Source organism: Montipora foliosa, chromosome 1 (genome assembly GCF_036669935.1).
Source record: "Montipora foliosa isolate CH-2021 chromosome 1, ASM3666993v2, whole genome shotgun sequence".
Classification (NCBI taxonomy): Eukaryota; Metazoa; Cnidaria; class Anthozoa; order Scleractinia; family Acroporidae; genus Montipora; species Montipora foliosa.
The window spans coordinates 2,044,676-2,069,521 of record NC_090869.1 but is presented as its reverse complement, the minus strand read 5'-3'; the positions used below and the strand labels follow the sequence as shown (position 1 = coordinate 2,069,521).

Here is a 24,846-nt window from a genome sequence, read left to right as displayed (position 1 = left end):
TACCCAGGTGTATAAATGAGCATCGGCGAATTTAATGTTGGGGATAAACCTGTGATGGACTAGCATCCCATCCAGGGGGGAGTAGAAATACTCCAATTCACTTCATGTTCCAGAACCCGGAGATTAGTGCTGACTTGATAAACCACTTGGCTCATGTGCAGACTTAACCTACCCAATATTTTAATAGTGATACAAAAAGTAAGATGAAATGCCTTTCTTACTTCACGCAGGTAATGATCAAGAGCTTTAAGTGAACTCTTTGTACAACATAACTTGGATTGAGATGGCTGCTGCTACCACGTCGTCACCCCTGGCCAGCTCTGTGGAGAAGACAAATGGAGCCAAGCTGAGCAGACTTCTTATTGATGGTGGAACAACGGTATTAAGGAATGTCTTTGATAGATATCATCCTCCTGAAAACCTGGCTGCTGGTCTCCATGCAAATTATCCAACGCTAAATATGCTTTTAAAGAAAAAGGTCTTGCGTACAGCTCAGTGGGAGCAGCTGTTCCCACCTGGTGGAGTTATACCAGACTCAAAAACATTTGATATCACTCTACTATTCGTCCTTCTGACCAACATGTGTGGACTGTGCCCACCCCCGTTAGGCTGGCACATTATCCCACCCCCAAGTGATACTTCCCTTGAGGCAAACCTTGCTCGTGTTAAGTATTTCCGCAATGAATTGTATGGTCATGTGTCTTCCACTGGTGTTGATACTCCAACTTTCAATGCTTTGTGGCAGGATATTAGTGCTGTTCTTGTTGCTCTGGGTTTGGATCAGAAAGAAATTGATGGATTAAAGGCAGAACATTGTGGGGAGGAATATTATCTTGACGTGCTACTTGACTGGGCCTATAGTGAAGAGGACATCAAGTCGCAGCTGAAGGACATCCGTCAATATCATGCCACAACACAACAGAAGATCGAGGAAGTATGCAAGATCCAACTAGATGGCCACGAAATACTCAAAGATAACAAGTCAAAATTGGATAAAATGCACCAGACCCAGATCAACACACAAGAAATTGTTGAGAAAGTATGCCAGACTCTACTAGAAGATCGTGAAGCACTTCAGGATAGGAAGTCAAAACTGGATGAAGTACTTCAAACCCAAACCTACATTCAAGAAACTGCTGACAACGTACGCCAGACCCAGCTAGAAGACCATGAAACACTTCAGGAGAGCAAGTCCAAAGTGGATGAAGTTCTCCAAGCCCAAACCAAAACGCAGTCACAACTGCAAGAATTATATCAGACCCAGGCCAAAACGCGGCAAATTGTCGAGGATGTAGTGAAGACGCAGGAAGAGAATTTCGAAACTTTGCAAGCGGTAAAGCAAGCTGTAGATAACTTGAAAGAGGGCAGAGACACAGACGGAGTAGAAGAGCAAGTCCTTCATAATCTTGCCAGGTCAGAATTCAAAGGCGACATCGAGTATCATGTAGGACGATATCAAGAAGGCACTCGTGTGTGGATGTTCAACAAAGTTGAAAACTGGTTACACAACAGAAATTCTCAAAACCGCGTTCTGGTCATCAGTGCAAATGCGGGTATGGGAAAGTCAGTCATTTCTGCTGTTCTTTGCAAGAGAATGCAAGAAGCTGGCAGATTGGCAGGAAGTCACTTTTGTCAACACAACAATGCTCGTTACCGAAATCCCCAGTTGATGCTTCAGTCCTTGGCCTACCACTTGTGCCACGCTTTACCAGACTACAAACAAGCTCTTGTGAAACAGCTGTCAAGAAATCTGGGTAAAGATCTCAACAGCATGGGTGTCGAGGAGCTGTTTTCTCTGCTTTTTAAGGAACCTTTGGGCACTGTAGCTGACCCTGGAAGAAACATGCTGATGGTGATTGATGCCTTGGATGAAAGTGACTTCCAAGGGCGTAATGAGCTGCTTGATGTCATTGGCAACCACTTTTGCAGGCTGCCATGTTGGATTCGATTCCTTTGTACTACCCGACCAGAGAGGAACATTGAAGAGGCATTGAAACATTTGAAGCCATTTCTGCTGGAATCTAATGATGACAAGAATATGGAAGACATCAAGTGGTTCTTGGAAGAGAGGGTGCAACATGTTGTCAAAGCAGAAAAGAAAAGTGACATTGTGGAAAAGCTTTTAGAAAAGTCTGAAGGGCTCATGCTGTACGCATACTTCCTTGTTTTGTTTGTTGAAGAGAATGTGCCAGTTCTAGAGCAAGGCGATCTTGATGGTAGCTTGCCACTAGCAATTTCTTCAATCTACAAGTCCTATTTTAAACGACTAGAGAACGAACTTAAGGAGCTGGGAGTCCAGGAAGTGAATTTTCTGAAATTGCTTTCCATTGTTACTGCATGCAGGGAGCCCTTGCCAGTTGGCTTTCTTTCCAAACTACTGGTACGTGATGCTAGCTCAGGACCTGGAAAGCGGAAAGTACTTAAAGCTATTAGTAGTGTTTCGTCACTTCTTCCTATTCGTGATGGCTGTCTTCACGTCATTCACAAGTCCGTTAAAGACTGGTTGATGGATACTTGTTCTTATGGAGAGCATGAGTTTATCATGGATGAGAAAGAAGGCCACCATACTCTTGCCAGCCTCTGTGCCGATGAACTTGATCATCTGAAGCAGAAAGGTGTACACAACGTAGAGTTTAGCTCCACAGAGAAGTATGCTCTACGTCATGGTGTACGACACATGTTACAGTTAGACGAGAATATGAGTTCATGTAACGTGGAGAAATGTGTGCAAACCTACGCGATAGACTTAGAGCTTTTGTATGCGAAGCTCTGTTTAAACTATTCAATAGCAGCTGAAGACATTTTGTGGCTTCTGAAGCAAGATAATTTTCAATTGCTTTCCGAAAATAGTAAAGGTTTGTTGAACACCCTGATTTCCCTGTTCAGAAAGTACTACAGCACATTTACAAGCTGTCCTAGTGTATTTTTCCAAACCTTGCTCAATGAGGGAGGATCCATTCTATCTTCTATGGCATCAAACATGTTGCAGAACAAATACTGTGATTTACCCTATATGGAATTCATGCACAAGCAGATTCAGCAGGGAGCAGTTCAGGCCAGATTTCAATGTTTATCTCTGGTGGCTTGTTTTGATGTTTCTCCACAGTCTGACTACTTGGTTTGTGAATGTGAAAATGGAACAATTCAGCTGTGGTCACTCCTTACTGGCAAACTAGTTTGGGAACGTCCTGTGATAATCAACAAAACTTTCCACTTTACAACATTTAGAAAAGTGCCGTCATCATGTGTGCTTTCATACTATCGCTCAGTTGTTTTTCATCCTACCATGGAGATCATTTTACCTGGAATTCTCAGCTCTGCCTATGGTATGGATGGCAGCCTAGCACCACTTTTTCCTGAAAGCAAATGCAGTTTTACAGTTTGCTCAGTCTCAGGAGACAAGACATCTATTCTAACTGATTGCCCCGATGATCCTAGATGCATTATTTTGTGGAGTGTGATGAATGGCACTGAAATTTGCCGCACAACCAGACGTGCAGATGTCTTGTCTTTTGCATGGTCTCAGGATGCAAGTCTCCTAGCGATTTCCCATTCAACTGGTTTAATTTGTCTTGTTGATGTTGGAACTGGTTTTAGAACACTAGCAGAAATGACTACCTCAGAAGTATGTGGAATGATAAAATTTGCACCAGACTATCGATTCATTTATTGTAAGCATAGCCCAGTGCCTGAGCTCTTGTGTTGCAAAGACTATTTCCTCTTTTGTCTAAATGTAAATAATGAAAACGATCATACCTTTTCACTAGATGTTTTTTATGACAGAGTTTCTTATGTGCCCTGGAAATTGGAATCACATAGTAAGTGTGGCTTTTTGTTAGGGGATGCTATTTTTTGTGTATTTGATGGGTTCACCCAGAAGGAAGAGGGAGTTGCATTTTTACTAACTGAACAAAGTGTATTAATTTCATATGGAAGTAACAAGAAAGTGATAGAAATGCTGAATGTTAATGAATTAACGAAGTGTACAAAAGCTGCGCGTGCACCTACAAGTCTTGCAGATATTACAAGTGTTAACAAGGTTGTATTTTCTTTGAATGGCGAGTCTGTTTATGTTGTCAGTGGTGCAGCAGTAGAAACTGTTAGCGTACTGGACATTTCTAGTGGGAAGCTCAAAGCTGAGAAAAGCTCCAGGGCAATAACTGATCTTGTGCCCGTAAGAGAAGGTGTTTTGTTTACAACAACAAACCATACTCTTGAACTGTGGAACTCTCAGCTCTCTGTGTGTGTCCACACGTGGCCCAACTTACCAAAAGGAGTATACGTAACCCCATTATCAGGAGACCTAGTGGCATATGTAGATTACACATACCGTCGCAACCAAGTGACTTTCCTAGATGTGAATGATTGGGAAATAGTATCAAAAATGTGCTGTTCCGTTGATGAACGATTTGTGGCATGTAACAGGAAATGTCAGGTGATCACCATCAGTAACTTTCACTTGCTTCGTTTGCTAGATGGCCAAGCTATACTGTGGTGTGAACATGTTCCTCATCATGGTCATCATATCCCTCTAGGGTTGTTTTCGCCTGCAGAACAGTATTTCATTTTAGTTTGTGAGGGGAATAAAGGTGCACATGTCCTTGACGCAGTTTCGGGGAGAACGCTTCAAGTTTTATGTGAAGACGAGTGGATCGAAGACTGTAAATTTCTCAGTGACAAGGAATGTGTTATCTGTTGTAACGAGTCCACAAGGCATTATTTTCTTCGACTATTTAATGTCAAGTCTGGTGACCAGCTATCTGTGATTGATTTGGAAAGCAATGTCATTTGTTTAAACACTAATCCTCATAAGCAGCTCATCGCCGTTGGTCTAGAGCAATCCAAAGACAATTTCAAACTTATCCAGCTAAATTTGCCAGGGAGTAAAGAAAGCAGAAAGAGTAAAAGGTAATACCCTGATAAGAGTAAGTTAATGGTTGCAAAACTGTTTAGTATTCCATACTGCTTAGAAAGCTTCAGTACATGTACACTGTATGTGATATCCTTACAAGTATGGACTTTAACTGATTTTTAGACGATTACATGTATTTCAAGTAAAATTATAGCTTTCCAAATTGCCTCCAAATCAAATTCCCTCCAAAGATAAAAACAAACATTTTAGAAATTTATGGTATGTCTTGCATGTTTCTAATTCATTTCATTGATCCTTGTAATTCTTTAATTATTATAAACAGCATGGTTTAGTAACTTGATCAATACACAAATTTCCTGATAACCATTTGAACAGAGCCTCTGGTAAACTCATTAGGATTCAACACAAGTTGGAATGAAAGACAGTTTTCAGAGCATCTAGTTCAGTGCTATATGGACAGCTATCCAGTACATTTTATTTTTTTTCCAGAAGGACCAATAATGCACCAGAGATTCCAGCGAGAACAGGACTCAGGAGGTTAGGCATTAATATATAGATTTAGGCGAGCATAAAAGCGTAGCTCCTGGGAAGGGTTATTCAGAGCCCGATTAAGCTAATCCAGGACAAGGTAGAATTGTGATTCGAGTTTTGTGACTTCGTGGTCAGGTTTTCCTTCTGCCCTTCTGTTTTGAGTTTCAAAAATCACCATATACACAAAAAAAGAAGCAAAAAACATTTATATAGAAGAAAAAGTTACAATTCGGTGAACTTTAAATTCTTAAAACGGCTACAGAACAATCCTGCCCTGTTGTGAACAAGTTAACCTGACATGAGCCCGCGATCCAATCGGAAAACCAGCACTTGGTCAGCGATCAAATTCACAAAAACATTCGACCTCGATGAGCTGTAAAATTGAGCCCGCGATATGGCCACGTGATACTGGTCAGTGGATACCTTGTTTTGACAGGTGTCAATTGATTTTAGTACGGATGTCCAATATCAACGAAGTGCACAGTAAACCAAGGCTGTGTCTCTTTTTTGGAGTATTTCCGCCATGTTGGGGGCAACTCCGTCGTCGTGCGTACGCGCCCACTAGCAATACCGCTAGCCATGATAACCGTGAGAAAATCAATTCATGGGTTTCCTTTGCTTTCCCGTGATAAGTATGGGGCTCCACTTGGCGGCCCTTCGGGCCGCCGGAGCTCCCCTATTAGTAATATCTACATGTACATGTAAATAATTATGTACCACAAGTTGTAATACCTGAAATCAAACGAAATTAATTAGTCATTACTTGTAATTAATAAGGCAGGACCCCATCGAAGACAGTACTTTGAACTGAAGGGTTATCCTGGGTAAATATTCCATTTACCTGTATTATTATTTATCCCTCATCCTTGGTGCAATTTCTCTTCTGTTATTCCCCCAAGCCTTGGAGCCAAGTTAGAATTTTATAATTTTATTGAAATTGGCTTAGTGATGATTTTCTCAGCTCTTGTAAAATTATCTAAAGTTCTGCATTCTAATTGGCTGCTTAAACTCATAACAAAACACACCTAGCTGGGTTTTTTGGTCTCTTTGATAGTCTTGAAAGAAAGTTGCATTTGGTGTCACTACTGAATACTGTGAGTCCAATTTCCGAAATTTCTTGTCGTGTATTACTGCAATGATTTCTTCTGATTTGATTTTAAAAAATGATTGGATGAGATTTTTGTGATTTCCAGCGTAATCAAGGTCGAGGTAGGGGTTACAAATATTAATAGCTGAAGCCGAAGACTGAGGATGATGACCCTTACTGAGACCTTAATTACTCTGGATATCACAAAAGGCGAATCTAATAATTGTTTCATTTTACATTGAATGAAAAAAAAATGGATGTCATCTTTTTACTGCTTCACTGACGGCAAGCGACACAAAGCGCGCAAACGTTACATGATTATCCTTAGAAATGGTGCACCGCGGTCATACATGACAAGATTACCTGTGACCATGAGTGTTTTTGGCATTATTTTTGTATAATCTGCAGCTAGGTGACGTCACGGCACTGATTTCGGAAATTCACTGTATGCTTTCGGTCAATCAGAAAATAATTACATGTAGTGAGTGCAATGTATGATAACAATATTGTTATCAAATTTTAACACTGGGTTCCTTTTGGATGAAATGACTCAAATTGTTTAGCAATGTATGCATTAGATGTACTGAGGGCCATTGGAAAAGATATGGGTAGCTTCATAACAAACAGTCTTAAAACATATGTTTTCTTTTTTGGTCCCAGGATAGCCAACGCATTAGAGTTCAGACAGAGTGGAGACAACAGCAGGTTAGCAAAATAGGCCAAGCTTAGAAGTTTTTGAAAAACCATGCATGTAGGCTGAAAAACTATGTGAATAGTAACATTGCTTATTGAAATTTCTCTTTTTAGGATGGTAGACACTGCGATCGAAAGAGAACACAGAAAATGAGAGGTTAGTTATAGGAGAAGTTAGGAATATAAATTTTAAGAATGGTGCGTCTGGCGAATGGTGAACGTTACAGTTTGTCGTTTGTCTTTGACCGTTTCTATACGGAGGTGAGAGTATTTTTAAATGCCGTAAATAGCAGAGTTTTTTATTTTATTGTTGTGTTAATGATTTTAAAGATTGGGGAAAGAAACAAAGTAGCAACGAGAGCGTTCGGTTTCACTCAGAAAACAGATTCTCTATCAGTATGGTTGACTGTTTATCAATATATACTGTGAATAAATAAGCAATAGGTTGAAATCACATCGCCAAACTGTTCTCCAACATCAAATTAACGTTACGCCACCAGTAATCATAGCATTGTACTTTTTTCAGCATGACCAGCACACTAAACACTGAAGAGAAAACGGGAATCAAGAGGTTAGTCTACGTTAGCAACGCTTGGCATACTAAAACTGGTCAATTATAAATATATCAATTTAGAAAACAGTCCTAAGAAATTATGCGCGCTGATTGGTTAAAAATCGTGTTTCTATAACTAGATGGTGACACAACTAGCACGCCCTGTTGACTTAAGACGGGGGTAAACGTGAAAGCCGTATTTTGGCTGGATATTACGTTTTTAACGTAAATATCTCCTTGACGTTTCAAACAATCAAGAATCTCTCTGCTCATCTCACATATTTATGTTTTGGGCCGGTTTGTCAATTTTTTGGTGATTTTAGGTATATTTGGAGATAAATAGTTTTTCTCAAAGGATTAGTAAAATTTATGGAAAAAGGAAATTTTGAAGATTTGGTGTTGTTTTAAAATTAGAATTTGGAATAAAAAATTGGTAGATACACACCAAACAGTTGCCCAGCAACCTGGGGTGCCATTGTGGGGTCGGGCAACTGTCTGGTGGTGTTCCATAACCCTTTTTTTCCTTTCGACCTCTCTTTAAACTTACCAAAATTTCACTTAAATTCATATTTACCCCCGCCTTAATGATGGTGCAAGCAAAGAGAATTTACATTTTGATAATCCTTACCACATTTTGACGTCATCTGTGATCTATTTCTGGACAGATGCACGGCAACATGGAACCTATTTGTTAAATAGATAGTGAGTAGCGTAGCCAATCAGAGAACAGCATTCGTGATAGAACGCTAGTAGATTTATACTAAAACTCGATAGAAACACGGTAAATGTTTTCAATTTCTTAAATATCAAAATTTTGGGCTAGTTCTCCGTAGCAAAGAGTAGAAAGTAACCATGGTGATGGTCACGGTCCTTGCGTATTTTTTACATGTAACTGCATCCTGATTGGCTGGTTAAATGTAAAGCAACCACACCTTGACTGGGTTTGTTTGTCTGTTAGATACTTCTAGAAGTATTTGGCCTGAAACCACTGAATACTGTCGGTCCATGTCCACGATTTCGTGCCATGTATTGCATTATTGTTTGTGAGTTGAATTCAATTGATATCGGATTTTAACGGTTGGGCTTCCTCTCTTTGTGAATATAGCCCAGAAAATTGTTTTGCGAAATTCACTAAGTGGAAAGTAGTCCACAAAGACATGGGTGGCTCAATTCAAATATGAAACAATCTTAAGATATCAGTGTTCTCTGTTTCCAGGATAGCCAACACGTCAGAGGTCAAGGAGAGTGGAGGCAGCAATAGGTTGGCAAATAGGCGATGAAATATTCGAAGCTGGAAAACGACGTCTATGATGAACACTCGAACCTCCCGTAAGCGACTATCTAAAATGTCGAGCTTAGGTGGACGCTTACGGGAGGTGGTCGCTTACAAGAGCTTAGACCATATTGGGTCGCAAGTTTGCCTCAGTAGCATATACTAACAGCGGAGACTTGACCCATGTTGTTAATGTTTTATTCATATGAGAAGTTAATTCCGAGATAATATCTGGTACTTCCCACTCAAACATTTTCGTCCTTTGTACTATCCAGGAGGACAATGATTTTACTAAGGTCTTTACCGGAGACCGAGCAATGGCGAAGTCAATATGAGATTTTCTCTGAGAGACCGAACATTCGAGGTTAATAAGTTCTTTACTATATGGCTTTTTTGCTCTGTTTTTGCTGACCTGTAATCGGCCCGCGGGTATGCATTTCTGGAGAATAATGCCCTACAGTTAGCCAATCAGCGCGCGCGTTAGATCGGCTACAAACACAATTCATATAATGTAACACCTTATTATCCAGTTTGCGCTCTATTATTTGTCAAGTAGTTACTTGACAGCAAAGGGAGGACCAAGGGAAAATTTTCAAAAATGGCCGATTTTTTGCTACAACTTCGGAAGGCTAAAAAACTAGGAAATACAAGTCGCCTGATGGCCTAATTATTATGGATTGAAAGCTAAACTATCCTAGATTTGTTCTATGCAAGAAACCACATGAAGAGAGACCTATTAGACGAGAAATAATTTTTTCAAAAGTATCGAAAATGGCCATTTTTCGCAAAATAACAAAGGGGTAATGAAGGCAAAACTTTCAAAAATGGCCGATTTTTTGGTGGAACTTCGGTAGGCAAAACAAACGGGAAATACAAGTGCTATAATAGCCTAATTAGTATGGATCGAAAGCTTAACTATCCTAGACTTGTTCTATGCAAAACACCGCTTAAAATGACCTTTTAGACGTGTTGGAAGTTCCTGAGGAAGGAAGCTGGGGAATGATATGGCTTCTTGGGGTTTCACTGCTGTGTTGATTGGAGAAGTTGGGAGGCGTTGGCCTGTTAATGGCGTAGAAAACGGAAGTTCTCGTCATAATAACGCCAATTATGCCCTATAGCGGCCAGGTCCTGAATAGTAGCCCCATACTTTATGACGCCGGGAGCCTCATAGGGATACTGTGCAGTAAAAATACCCACATACACGTGAAAAGCTTCGAGCCAAACATCTATTGATGTAATACGTTTCGCTTTGTTCACTGGCTCACGAGATAACGATGAATAGGAGCCTTCCTGGGAAGGTAGGAGTGTGATACGAAATTTGTCCTCAAAAGCTGGATTAACAAGAAGGGAGCAAAACTCAAAAAATTCTGTTTGAATGATTTTACTCCGAATCTTAACTGGAAAAAGGGGTTCAACTGGCAAGTTTACAGACATGAAAACAACATTGGGACGCTGTGTTCCCGGCAGCAAATTCTGCTCACCTGACAGGGAGGCGACAACTGACTGGACTCCATCGTGAACAGCTCCATCGTGTTGACTTGTTGACTTGTGACCGGGCAGTCAACAAATTAAAGGTCGTGTTGCCAGCGCGCGGTCAAATTCAAATGGACCAATCAGAGTTGAGGCTGAAACCATCTTGCGAGTTTCCGTTGTTGACTGCCCGGTCACAAGCCTCTGAGGAAAGCCGAAGAGGTGAATTTTCATACAAAGTTTTCGTTCTTCACGAGTCTTTCGGGCGCCGAAACACACGTATTTGGAGTGAAATTTATTGGGCTTTATGGAACTGTTGTTTTTATTGCGATTCGGGACTTTTCCTGTTGAGGAGAAAACGATTTGTGGAGTGAGGTCTGGCCAGAGATGGATGGAGTGGTCGGCCTTCCTATTATTTTAGTAACGGCCTTCCGGATAACTTCACTAAACGGCGTCAGAATTGCTCAAAACTCGGCAAAAGAGACAAGTTCGTCACGCATTTGAGGTAGGAAAACTTTATTTCAAATGAGATAGTTATTTACACAATTTTTTTACGATCGGTGATTTTCCCATACAATTCTCTATATACACAAACTGTCGCATACACCACGTATTTTCAGCTTGGGGAGCCTGTGCCCAAACCATGCAAGTAAATCAAGGCGTCACCCAAAAGAATAAAATGTTTGGCAGCACGGGCATCAAAATTGAATCTAAGATCTGAACTTAGCCTTCGAACAAACGAATGGCTCACGATAAGAACTGTAGGAGGTGAGCTAGCCATAGAATAACAAAACCAAAGAAAGAAATTCGCATCGAAGATAGCTGAGAATTCGACCAGGCACACGTGCAAGCAAAATTAAGAAATTGACCACACCAAATTCGAAAGAAAAACCCAATCGAACATACACAGAAAAACGCGTGACTTATAAGGACAACTGACCCCAAGATAAAACTGTTTAATGGGATAAAATTAATAAAACTCACCTCGACCTTAACCACCGTCAAGATGAAACGAAGTGACGCTCACATGAAAGCCTGGTCACATCGGTTAAGCAGATGTATCCTAGAGGGTATTGACTGTAATCCAAATAAATGCTACCCCAAGTCCAGGGCCCCCGAAGGAATAACAAGTACAAAATCGGAAGAAGAAGCATAAAAATCCTATTTGCCAGCAAATATTTCCATTTTTTTCAAAAGTGTCGAAAATTATTATTTTGGCAAAATTGCAAAGGGGGACCAAACGAAAATCTTCCAAAATGACCGATTTTTTGGGCAAACATCGGAAGGCTAGGAAATACAAGTTGCCTAATAGCTTAATTACAATGGATCGAAAGCTTAACTATCATAGATTTAGATTTCTTGATTAACAAATCGGACTCCCGCTTTGCAGCAGTCCCATTTTGTTAAAATGGAGCTTAAGCAACGACAACTGCGACGGCAACGAGAACGTCATCTCAAAATATATTTGCGTTATTTTAATCGCTTCTCAACCTTTTTCTTGTTATGACGAGGGTGTGGTAGTTCCTCAGAAATGACACTGGTCGGAACGGCATATAATTTTAGGGGAGAAAATAAAAAACCTCAAATTTGGCTATTTCACGTAAAAGGTGGTTTGCAACCAATCTGTAGAGACACAGATAACAATGCTGTAATGTACAATTGCTGGTGGACGAACAAAAGGAGCCACTGAGAGATCTTTTGTTTTCGTCCACCATCATGGTGGCAATGACGTAACGTGAAAACCACCTATAGTTTAGTCTCCTACGCAGCCGTTCTTTGTGTGGTCACGCAACGCTTGCGTGACCACACAAAGAACGGCCGCATGGGAGACTACCTATAGACCTTATTCATAAATGGCGGTCACATTTATAATTCTTTTGTCCACGTGCAAATTAGCCTACCAAGCCTCATTTAAGAGCAAGAATTCTTTTCAATTCACTGTATGGTATCGAGGCTTGGTAGGCTAATTTGCACTTCGACAAAAGAATTAAAAATTGACCGCCATTTATGAATAAGGTCTATAGTTTTGCTATTGTCATTAATGTGCTCACTTATATGCTAATACTTTTTGCCGTCGCCGTTGTCGTTGCTAAAAGTGTCCACACGGCCTCCAGGGTTTTTATGGTTTTGGCATCTCAACAAAGCGTAGATAAATGCTCCAAAAATAATTTTTCGATTCCGCCACTTTTTGAGCCCGAAATCAAGTTTCAAAGTTCGCCCTTTGGCCACACTCAATCAAGTTGACCGGGAGACAGCACCAGAAAGAGGCTTCCTTCCAGAATCGATTTAACGTCACGTCAGGAACCGCGCGACAAATTCAGTTTTTTTGAAGGATTATTTTTGCTTCGTTCCTTTGGCAGGCTCTTTGGAAATTATGCCTAATATATGTATTGTTGCGGGTTGTTCAGATATTCTTGATACAGAGAAGGGCATAGCATTACATAAAATTCCATTTTATAGTGACAATCGAAGTGAAGTGAAGGTCAGAAGGAAGAAATGGACGGACTTCGTGAAGTTAAAGCGCGACAAGTGGACACCAAGCGCTTCATCTGCTCTGTGTTCTTGTCACTTCACTCCCGAGGACTTCACTAGGCGGCTATCGTTTGGAAATCTTAAATGCCAGCGAACAATCCCAAAAAATTGGTGTTCTTCCAGTACCAAAGTTTCAGCGTAATACCTGGGGAGAAGAAGATTTATCCGATCGAAGTCGTCGTCAGCTTGGTCATGCCACCTTAGCGTACAATCATAGTCGTTTACCAAACGCTGTGTAAAAATCGGACGTTTCAACCCTTTTTTTTTTCACTTTTTGTTAGTTACTCGCGTTTAATTTCTCGTCCAAGATCGAACGCTTCCTATTTTCGTTACAATCCTGTAGATTCTGAGGGAAGAAACAGCGTCAACATCCACATTACCTCTCTCTACTGAAGATTCGTCCGCTTATGAGATTTCTGTCATTGCCGATCAAGTATAGACAACTAGAGAACCTGAACCGACTGAACCAATAGACCAAAAAATTCTGGCAGATCCCGCTTTCTTGATCACCACCGATGCACGAACAATTCTGTCAAACCGGTTTTGAGCTGCTGTTGTCTTTCTTCCATTTTTGTCCTTTCATGATTATATTCACGAAACCAATCTTCACCTGCCAGTTGCTCTTGACAATAGGGGCCTTCTTCTGAGTCGGAAGGAGCATTACCGTCAAACGAGACTGTATCTCTTCGTTCGAATCCGATGAAAGGCCGTTGCCATCATCTTTAGAAGAAAAGTCGCTTTGATGTTCCATCACTCACTAAACGGTGTCCTAAAGTGTCGCTTAACTAATGAAACTACACGATGATCGATCAATGAAGGAAGTGAAATTTCGAGTCGTTCCTGAAGTGACGTCACGAGTCACCAATCTTCAATTTATTGGGCGTGGCCACAGCTCGAAATTTGAAGCTAGATTTCGGGGTCGGACAGAGAGACAGCCTTTATTTTAGCACGATCATTTTTTTAAAGCTCTGCAGCTTGTGAGGTCCTGCAAATAAAAACTAAATATCTAAAATATAAAATGAACTCTATACAAGCTATTTACATAATTAAATCGTTCATAAAAAAGATAGATATACATAAATAAATAACTGACTAAAACTATATGCACCAAACAGTGAATATTAAATTAATTAAAAGGCAATGGGCATGCCCTTTACATCTAACCCATAACTAAAAATAGGTAGATTTTGAAGGTAACATCTGTACTTTTAGTATTTGCAGTCGACACAGAAGTCTCCCTAAGTGTTAATTCTTGGAAAAGGTCGCAATATCGAAGTGTCTTTGCCAGACACTTGTAGCTCTTGTCCGCAAAGTCTTATATGTTACGTACGATAGCATTCCACAATATCGGACCTCTACGGGCTATAGCATTTTTTCCGTGGTTTGTGCCAAAATGCGTGACTATTAGTAGATCTTTTGTCCGCGTAGGGAAGATATCGTTGACGTCACCTATTGTCATTAATGTGCCAACCAGAGCCTCGTTGGCTGTCGAAACAAAGGGTCTTTTGTTCCTGTGGTTGGCACATTTGAATAACAAAAGCAATGTTTGTAAACAGATATCTTATCTACAGTAAGTCCCGAATCGTGCTTGATTGCAATTGTGTCCGAAAGCTCCCGCGGTAGTCTCTGGTTAAATGCTTTATGCATATGTTTTATTAAGACAAGCTCATAGCGATAGCTAAGTGGACGCCAACAGGCATATTCTAGCACGTGTGATAATCTCATATCCTTCGGTAAATTAAAAATTATTCTCGCCGCCCTACAATGGAGTCTTTCGAAGGAATCGAAAAGATCTGCATTTCAGAGCAGGACCCCCAAAGAATAAGGCCACAAGTTATCGATGGCAGTATAACTTTAAAAAAGAAATTAATGAGGACTTCTTTTGGTAAAACCCTAGACGTTCTTATGAGAGCAAGTTTCTTAGCGAAACTCTTCTTAGGGCAGGGACGTAGCCAGTATGAGGCGAACCGAGGCACTTGCCTCAGTCATTTTTTCGTGGTTCTTTAAAATAAAGGTTGATTCCAGTGTTGTCTTTAAAATGTGCTAATCACAAACACCTAAAATACCTGCGAAGATAATTTAACCAGGAAATTACTTCAGTCATAATTGTTTTCTGGCTATGGCCCTGTAGGACCTACAGTCCCAGACATAATTGTTGGGACACTTCTGCTTCTTCCTTCCCTCTCAACGTTGGTGTGAAAGATTTGGTAACTGAACTGCGATAAACAAATTGAGAGGGGCAAGGAACGCAGGAGAAGGGAATAGAGGATGTTGGCATGAAGTGTCCCAACTAATTATGTCTGAGACTGTAGCATGTGCGAAATCCAAGTAATAAAAAGTGGCGGAATAGAAAAATCATTTTTGGGACATCTACGCTTTATCGAGCTGCCAAAACCATGAAAACCCTGTAAGCCGGATAGACACTTTATGCTCCCTAATCACTCGTATGATTACAGATCGAATTGGACTCTACTCACTCCTATTACCTTCCAGTTACCATCACTAACCGTCGTTGATAATGATCCTGATTTCTTCTTTACATTGATTGGCTCTAATCCAGGCAGTATCGTGAGCCCCTAACTTTTCTTTTAGTAACTTAATGATTTCGTCTAACAACCAGCAGGTGATCTGGTGACGTAATTTGGAGGACTGGGGAGATCTATTTTAACGCCGTATCCCACAACCGCGCGCGGCCTTGAATGTTATTTTCGAATTCAACATGGCAGAGGCAAGGTTAGATCTCGTCGGTTCTACTTGAATGTTCATTCAGTAACAGGAAATGTGGGAGGTATCTGTTGAGTTTTGGCGATCAAAATACTGCAGGAAATTTGGAAACAACACCCAAGGCCGCGCGCGGTTGTGGGATACGGCGTTAAAAATTGTTTTCCTAGTCCTCCAAATTACGTCACCAGATCACCTGGAAGGTAAAAGAGTTTCCTGAAACTCTTCCAGGGGTAGTGTCCGCCATATTTGTATTCGGTGTATAGTTTAAATAAGGGGAGATGAAATCTTCTTTTAAAATAATTTTGTTAGTACACTGAAGTCAATTTTTGTTATGTACAGCTCAGGGAGACAAGGGTAGAAATAGATTGAAACTTGAAAAAGTCTGTCAGCGTTTGAAAATCCCCAAAAATTTTAATGTGGATAGCTTTTCCTGACAAAATTCAAGTCATTATTTTGTCGTCACGTCGACAGGATGTTTCTAACAGCTTCCTTTCAACATTTGTAGGTACAGAATGGCCCAGGAGATTCAGAATTGTACGATGGAAATAAAAAACGACACAATGTTTGATATGACATATGTGGGAGATTGGTATGACAGTGGGCGAGTGGCTGACGCCTGCACGTGACCTAATATTGCTTCAGGTGATTATTAAATAGTCCTCAATGAACAAGATAGTTCCCTCGCAGGGTGTTCTGGTTACGTGACTTATCGGATGACAGGCACTGAATTCTCAATCGCCTTCTCCAATCAATCCATTGGAACAAATAAACTTGGTGTGGGACAGGATGGAGAAAATACTTCGGAGGAGATGTCCAACCACAATTATGAGAAATTCGTCCAAGGTGTTGATTTAGGCGATGGCGTGATATTAGTGTGTTTCTGTTAGTGCACCGATTGAGATACAAACAATTGCCTTGTTGAACTGCGCTTGGAATGGAGCGCAGATGCATGTGTTACGCCCGCCCTGTTGTTAGCCCGAAACCGAATTTCTTGTAAATGTGTACTTATCTAATGAGGGGGGTAGTTTCTAAAGAAACTGTGGTGCTGCGTCGGTGGGGAAGTAGTATACAAAAATTTGGTTTTATCAACGGAGTTGATAATGTAAATTGGCCACCGTACAGAGATTCTAAAAGCTGACGTTTCGAGCGTTAGCCCTTCGTCAGAGCGAATCGAGGAATTATGGGTTACGTGTAGTTTTTATAGTAGAGTGGGAGCTACGCTATTAGTGGTAACAGGGCAACGTGAAAAATAGGAATATATTAGTTAAATGAAAAGCGTTCGTTAATACCTTGAGGATCAAGGGTGCCGATTTGGAAGATGAATTTTTGTTCTAGATTCTTGCGGCTTTCCGTCGTACCGTTCCGTTGTACTTATCTGAGATGCCTGATGTCACCGCGCCCTTCGTTGATCAAGAGCTGAAATAGATGTCATCTGGCAAAGGTCAAGGCCGCGCATAATCGACTCAAATCTGATTTTTAATGATCACATCTCGTCAATTAAGTAATGTTTAAAAAACGAGCAGCAGTGTTTTATCAGGGTTTAAATACAGGAGGCGTAGCCGAGTGTTTTTAGACCCGATAAAACACGTGCTGCAAAGAGCGTGTCCCTCTGGACTCAAAATAATGGTTCAAATTGTAAGAGGTGAATATTAGCATACACGAAAGCTATGCCTTATTAGTATTCTTTATATAAAGAATACTAACGAGGAGTGTTTTATCAGGATATGAAGCTCATACACATGACGTTTTATCAATGTTTTGACAGGGTGTTAGGCTCATGAATTATTAATGAATTTTTAAATTCCTTGCTAATCTTTCCAAACGTTCTAATACGCATTCTTGTAACACTAGACGCAAAGACCAACTCATATTATCTAGGTGTATGTTATCAGCAGGACAATGCAGATTCTAATACATACAGAGCATTTGAAACGTGGAATAATCTCTCTCTTGCTACGTGAAACTACCATTCAGTTTCGCAGTTCAAGACGAGTGCGGGGAAAGGGAAATCTGGTGAACAAATCGTGTAGAAGAGTTGGATTTGTAAATGATTTATAGATATTATTTACCCATTCGAATTTTTAGGTCATTTTTAAATAAATAATATGTAACAAGTTCTGTAATGTCTCATGTTTTTGTCACTGCTAGATGTAAATTTAAGAATTGGTTCATGCTTTGCGTGCGTATATCGCGTTATGGATGCACGCGGGAGGTTGCTAAGCATGCGAGAAGCGTAAGAGTCGTACAAGGCGATAGCCAAGTGCGACTCTATCTCCTCGAGTGCTTAGCAAACTCCCAAGTGCATCTATAACTCGATACATGCACAGCTAAAAGCATGAACCAATTTTTTTATAACATACCGACAGTAAATTTGGCGGTAAAACATGTTTTATTTGAGATTGACTACAACATTCTCAAAACGCAAGGCGAGGGAAAACAAACGATCCTATTGGCAGGTTAAAGAACACGCCACACGTTAGTTGAGTTGAGCAAATTGAGCTGCAATCGACCGAGAACGATTCATCTGGTTTTTCTAAATTTTGAAAACGAAGGATTCGCTTCTTCAGTTAAAGAAAACGTTGGGAAACAAAGTCAAAGTACTCGATGAAAATGTAGACAAAGTCAAGATTCCCAAGTAAACAAAGGGTTTGGATTGTCGAGAAGGATGCCGAGTTCGCATTGCCATGCACAGTGCAGTTGCTAAAGACGGACTCCAGGAAACGTGGAGGGCTTTTTTTAAATTCACATTTGGCAAATACAGTAATACTGGTTAGTTTATCGGTAATGCGTGATTAATGTAATTGAACATGTTTCCGTGTAGCTGTATTTTTTTTAAATGAAATACGGATTTAATATTTTTCCCGCTTTTCCAATTGTCTTGTTAATATTGCAAATAATTAAGGACGGTGCCTACTATTGTTATTGCGCATACGTTCTGCGCATCTCGAGATACTCTGATTTCCTATCGGTGATGCTTACTAATACACGGAAGGTTTAAAATTATGCAGAGAAAGTTCTTCTTAGTAAGTAATATTCCCGTTTTCGGGACTTTCGAGAAACGGGCCCCATGCAGGGGCCCGTTAAATTTCTCGGAAATCCCGAAAATGTTTCGGCCTCGAAAAGCAATTTTTGAACCTGCCAACCGCTTGTTCAGGAAAGCCGATCTTCTAAGATGTTTTCGAGGTGACAAAAACCGAACTGACTGAAGTTTGACGGCTTAGATCCTCTCCGTTCTTGAGATACAGAGGGAATTGTAACACCCGAAAATGGCCCGTAAAGTTGAGGGCCTTTCGAGAAACGGGCCCCCGGCCTCTCGGACAGGCGGGGAGGGTGAGAAATGTCGGCCCCTAAACCATGTGTTACAAATCCCTCTCTGGCTAACTAAGCAGATCTCGGTCAGCTCAGTACATCTATTTCAATGAAATCGCAGATATGTATGAACTTGGAATCGTTTCTTCTTCCATACGGCGAGAACACGCGAGGGCATTTGTTGTACGAAATAAACCAAATGTACGAATGTGCATGTTCCGGACAGCTAAAAACATTATCACATGGTGTCATTGTCTCCAACAGAACATCGCGAAGAATGATCGAGGTGTCACTAAACCAAAATCCAGATATATTAGCAAGGACGAAACGTGTGTACCATATCATGTCACAAATTCTTTCTATTTAAATTGTAAAGAACCAGTTTCCGAAAGCCACAATTTGTAACACCCTGATGAAGAAAGGAAGTGCCTTTCAAAACAGTATTGGACAAAATAATACCCATTCCTTCCACTGTTTGATCAGCCTTGCTTTTTCTCATTGTCACTAAATTAATCCAATTTCATACCACGTGACGAACACTTCAAATGCCCGAGAGGGTAGTGGATCCTGTCAGGTGTTTTGTTAAAACGACACGATTAAAGCGTGCAATACTCTCCAGAAATGAATGAAGCAACATAAACTTTGACAATAACATCAACTAACAGTAGCTTTCGTACTCATAATTCAGTACCGATATTTATTTTTCTCTGCAAGTTATTTCTTTAATGACGAAATATCAATATGAGTTTTTTCAGGTTTCTATTCATACCAGTTAATAACACCGAAGACCAACATGCAGCGCTAATCAGAGTATTTAATATATGTTTTCACGTTATTTCCTACCGTATTCCATATTGTTCGCAAAGAATAACAGATATTTTAGCTGGGAAATAGACACAATTTGGTTAGATAATGCATGCACTGAGAAACCTTGACCCATAGAGCTGTCCCTGAAATGGGATGATATGCGAGTGCAAAACAAATGTAGCTTGTACAAAAAAAGACACTCCAATTCGGGAGTCTGGGAACTATTTCTTCACTTCCTGGTACCCAGACTTCTGAATTTAACAGACCCTATGCAAAAATGGCTGCCTTTAAATTATTCTTTTGTTCATATTCAAAATAGCCCAACTAACCTCGTTTTTGAGACAAAAGTTCTAAAGAATTTGTTATCCCGAACGAGGTTAGTTGGGCTATTTTGAATATGAACAAAAGAATTATTTAAAGACAGACATTTTTGCATAGGGTCTATACGTGTACTTTGCAAGCCCTATTTGTGCTTCTCGTGAAATTTGGATACAGCTGACAATCGAGGAAGTCTGTCGATTTTCCAGGTACAATTTCTGTCCTTGTGCTGTTTTATAACCGTTCACTTGCTTCACGGTAATATTTGGAGACGAAACTGACGCGTAATTCGCCCGAACGCCCTTCATATTTATTCATAATTTGCGAGGTACTGTTACTCCATAGTGACAGGTCTTATCACTTTCAATTGTGTATATACGTTCTCCCAAAAGGGACGTTAGGGAGCTTAAGCAAGCACGACGTCGACGACAGCTAGATCTTCATCTGAAATTCTGCAATCATTTCTGAGTTATTTCAAGGCGTTATGCTTGCAAAATGTTATATAAGTATCAATCATGGAATTAAATTTTAATGTGCGCTTCGGAGAGAAGACCTAATTGAAAATTTGTCGTCAAGTGATCACATCATCCACAAAACGGCAAAACAGGTCATTTCACGTCGTTGAAAGGACGAGAACGGCTTTGAAATGTACAACGATGATAAAAGCACGCACAAAGCGTGCAAAACTCTGTTTTTCATAGTACATGCAAATTTGTGACATTCTTGTCGCCGTCGATACTTTAAAAACGTTAACCTAACTTAAGTATTTGAAGATGTAACGCAATAGAGTCACGGTCATGTAGAGCTGGAGACGCCCGTAGACAGTCTCATTACATTAGAGAGGAGGTACTGCTCAAAATCCTGGGATCTTTTACGTTTCGTTGCATTTCAATATATTTCTGATAAATGAAATAAGTCAACTGCACGACACTGCCCCTATAATTAAGTACAGTTGACGAAGACTGTGCCAATTCGGTCTTACATGAATGACGACTTTTTTTCCATGTAACTGTCGATGATGATCTTGATTTCTTCTTTGCATTTTGTGGCTTTAATCCAGGTAGTACTTTGAGCCCTTTACTTTTTATTTAGTAACTTATCGATTTCATCAAACAAGGTAAAAGAGGTTCCCGAGAATCTTAAAGGGGTAGTGTCACGCAATTTGAGTAGAACTCCAGTATGGTTTTGTCAGTTTTGTCATGTACAGCTCGGGAGGACAAGGGTGGAAATGGATTGAAACTTTAAAAAATCTGTCAAAGTTTGAAAATCCTTAAAATGTTAACATGGATAGCTTTTCCTAGCAAAGTTTAAGCCATTATTTTGTCGTCACGTCAACATGATGTTACAAACATCTTTCTTTGAAAATTATTAGGTACAAAATGGTGAAGACTCACAATTGTCTGGTGGAAATAGAAAACAAGACAATGTTTCATATGAAGTATATGAGAGAGTGGTATGACAGTGGGCGAGTGGCTGACGGGTTCACATGGACTGATGTTGCTTCAGGTGATCGTTCAGTAGTCAGTAATTATGAAAGAGATAGATCCCTCGCAGGATGTTCCGGTTACGTGACTTATCAGATAGGAGGCAGTGATTTCTCGATCGCCTTCTCCAATCCAGTCGTGGGAACAAATAAACTTGGAGTGGGCCTAGATGGAGCAAGAACTTGGGAGAACATGTCCAACCACCAATATGAGACATTCGTCGAATATGTTCATTTAGGCAATGCAGTGATATTAGAGTGTATCTGTCAGTGCACTGCTGGACATGTAAACAGTTGCTCTGTTAAAGTGCGCACAGATGGGCCTCCAGCACCTGCACTCCACCCTGGCTGGTATCATACATAATTTCGAACTTCTCTTGTCTTTATTAAGCTTTTTATCGGTCAACGGTATGGTCCGGGACGAACGAAAATAGTCATAAACTACTACTGGTGCATAACTTTTGCTTCCTGTATGTTAACGGATACTAGGAAATTTGATCATAATTCACCTGTATTGAATGAACTTGGATGGCTCATCATTAAACATGTTCTGAAATTGCGTGATGTAACTATGATTTACAAATGGATTAACCTTCAAGCTCCAACCTATTTACTAAGTGCTAATCTTTTCACACGTGGGTGATATATATACATCTTATTCGATGGTATGACATATAATACGCGCGGATATTTTGCGAGTTGCGTAGTATTAAAAATACGAGCAATGAGCAAAATGTCCGCGAGTATTATATGTTAAACCATCGAATAAGATGTGTTATCTTGCTTCAATTTTATTTGGTAAGAGTGTTTTGAAAAAGGACATCATATGCACTTCAGGGCGTGTGCAAACGATGTAAACAGCACAAAGATCGAGCCAAAGATTTTTATTTGATTGGCCGGATAAACAAAATGACGAGTGACAAGCGATGACAAGCTAAATTCTCATGCTTTGAATCGTGTTGAAAACAACTTCATTTATTCAAAAACTCCCGTTCCGTCCGTATTTGATCTGTTCCAAACCGGTCAAACGGGGACACTACAGTGTATTACCATTTCATATTTTGCGCGTTCCCTTGACCAAATATGGTAAAATGGCGTCATAGTGGAATAATAAGACGCTATACATAATACAACGCTGGACACAAAGACCAACTCAACTTAGTTTACCTACAATCCGGATCAAAAGACTTGGGGACACCTGTCAAATTTTGGGCGAAAAGTAGAGAATTTACTGTACATGCTTCCGTCGTTATATGAGCATTGTGTGTTCTTCTTTTGCTGCCTTTTTCGCGCCCTCCTCCCCCCCCCCCCCCCCCCCCCCCCCCCCCCCCCCCCAGACAATGTTGAAACATGCCAGCGATCGATGAACGGATCTTGATTTTAGAGACCGTGAAAAATCAACATTGTAACGGGGGGTGGGGGAAAAGAGGGAATTGTCTCAACAGTTTTGACTAGGATTGTAGGTGTCTGTTATCAGCAGGACAACGCGGATTCTCTTAATATATTTATAAAATAATTAGGATAGTACGCGTGTGACAAGAATGTCCAAAAACGGAATTGCATTGTTATGTTCAAATTCAATGGTGAATTTAATATTGCGATGACAGCCGTTCAAATAGTGCAAAAAGTCATTTGCACTGTCTTTGTTGTGGAACATGGTGAATGTGTCATCAACGTAACGATTCCAAAATAAAGGATGGGATTCCTTCACTCCACGAAAATACAAAATAAACCTCATCCGCTCCCTCACTTATCGCTACTACCGTCTTTGTTCATCTGGTTCCTTGCTACAATCTGCCCTCATTGATCTTCGAAAACTCCTTCTTCAGAACGGCTACCCACAAGGCATAATCAACTATCATATCAACGATGTTTTGAACAAAAACAGACAACATCAGCATAGCGATCCAGTATCTACAGTTCCTAAGAAAGATATTGTTATCCTACTTCCCTACTTAGGTTTGCAAAGCAACCAAGTCGCTAAACGCCTGAAATCTTGTGTGTACAAATTCTACTCTTGTGTTAACCTTAAGATTGTTTTTCAGAGCACTCGATGTATAAAATCTTTCTTTCCTTACAAGGACCGTATTAATCGTTCACAACAATCCAGAGTTATTTACAGAGCAAATTGTTGGGATTGTAATGATTTTTACATCGGTAAAACTAAACGGCGGCTTCACGATAGAAAAACCGAACATTTTAAGGCCCTAGCTAAAAATGACAATACTTCAGCCATTGCTGACCACGTCAAGGCCACTGGACATAATATCAAGTGGGATCATTTTGATATTTTAGCGAAGGGCAAAACTGACTATCATTGTAAAATAAAAGAGACCTTCTTTATTCAAGAACTTGAGCCAGCTTTCAACGTCAACGTCGGAAGTGAAAAGCTGATGCTTTATTAATCTTTTCTGTTTTTATTATTATTATAATTATTATTATTTTATATTTTACTGTTAAGTATTTGCTTAATCTAGGTTCCAGTCCCCTCATCCGATTTGTTATATATAAATAGCTGTTTTAAATTTCAACGGTTACTTTTGAAAATGTATGTAGAGCACATACGAAACGTCAAGTCATTATCAAAATGAAAAAGTTCAATATGTTTATCACTGCTGTTTGTGTCTTATTTTTGATCAAACTACGATGGCCCAAGAACAAAAGTATTTACAATAGAGGACTTTTTCCGTGTTTCCATAACTTTATCTAAACACTCGAGGGAGTTGGGAGAATTCGAGACCGAAAGGACAGGAAAACGTCCTCTATTGCTTAAAGAGCATTTGAAACGTGGAATAATCTCTCTCAGGGCTGTTGCTACGCGGAACTACCATTCGGTTACGCAGTTCAAGAAGAGCGCGAACAGGGAAATGTGGTGAACAAATCATGGAGATTAGTTGAATTTTTCCTGTTCTCTCCGTAAATTAAAAGCCCTTTGGAAGAATTAATACAGTCTATTTCCAAAGGATTTTGTAATAAATCTGGAAAATTTTGTGTTCCCCGATGTTACAAGGGCCAGCGGTCTAATTTTGACGCAGAAAACAATAGACTGCTGAAAAATGAATTGACGGACATCTTGCGTATGCGTAGAAGAAAAAGTGATATGCGTGCCTGGTGACGGTAGCTCTGGACGCCGGCTTCCAGAGAGCTGTACTTTAACGATGATCTCGGGAGGTCGCTTTCAGCCTGAGCCTAT

At 40.2% G+C, this 24,846-nt stretch overlaps 1 protein-coding gene across 3 annotated transcripts in view; it reads left to right on the top strand.

Annotated features, from left to right (window-relative positions):
• The window catches only part of LOC137992050 (uncharacterized), a 32,008-nt gene extending 9,797 nt beyond the window's left edge, over nt 1–22,211 (top strand). The window contains exons 5-11 of one of the 3 annotated variants that reach the window (XM_068837326.1): nt 231–4,908; nt 5,366–5,410; nt 7,152–7,196; nt 7,299–7,341; nt 7,711–7,755; nt 8,954–16,378; nt 21,543–22,211. In XM_068837326.1, coding sequence (XP_068693427.1) covers nt 284–4,908; nt 5,366–5,410; nt 7,152–7,196; nt 7,299–7,338 — 4,755 coding nt within the window. In that variant the 5' untranslated portion in view covers nt 231–283 and the 3' untranslated portion in view covers nt 7,339–7,341; nt 7,711–7,755; nt 8,954–16,378; nt 21,543–22,211. Of the gene's footprint in view, nt 1–230; nt 4,909–5,362; nt 5,411–7,151; nt 7,197–7,298; nt 7,342–7,710; nt 7,756–8,953; nt 16,379–21,542 lie in introns of all 3 variants that reach the window. The other 2 variants (XM_068837250.1, XM_068837166.1) reach the window with 2 other exon arrangements.
• Nucleotides 22,212–24,846: the final 2,635 nt, after the last annotated feature.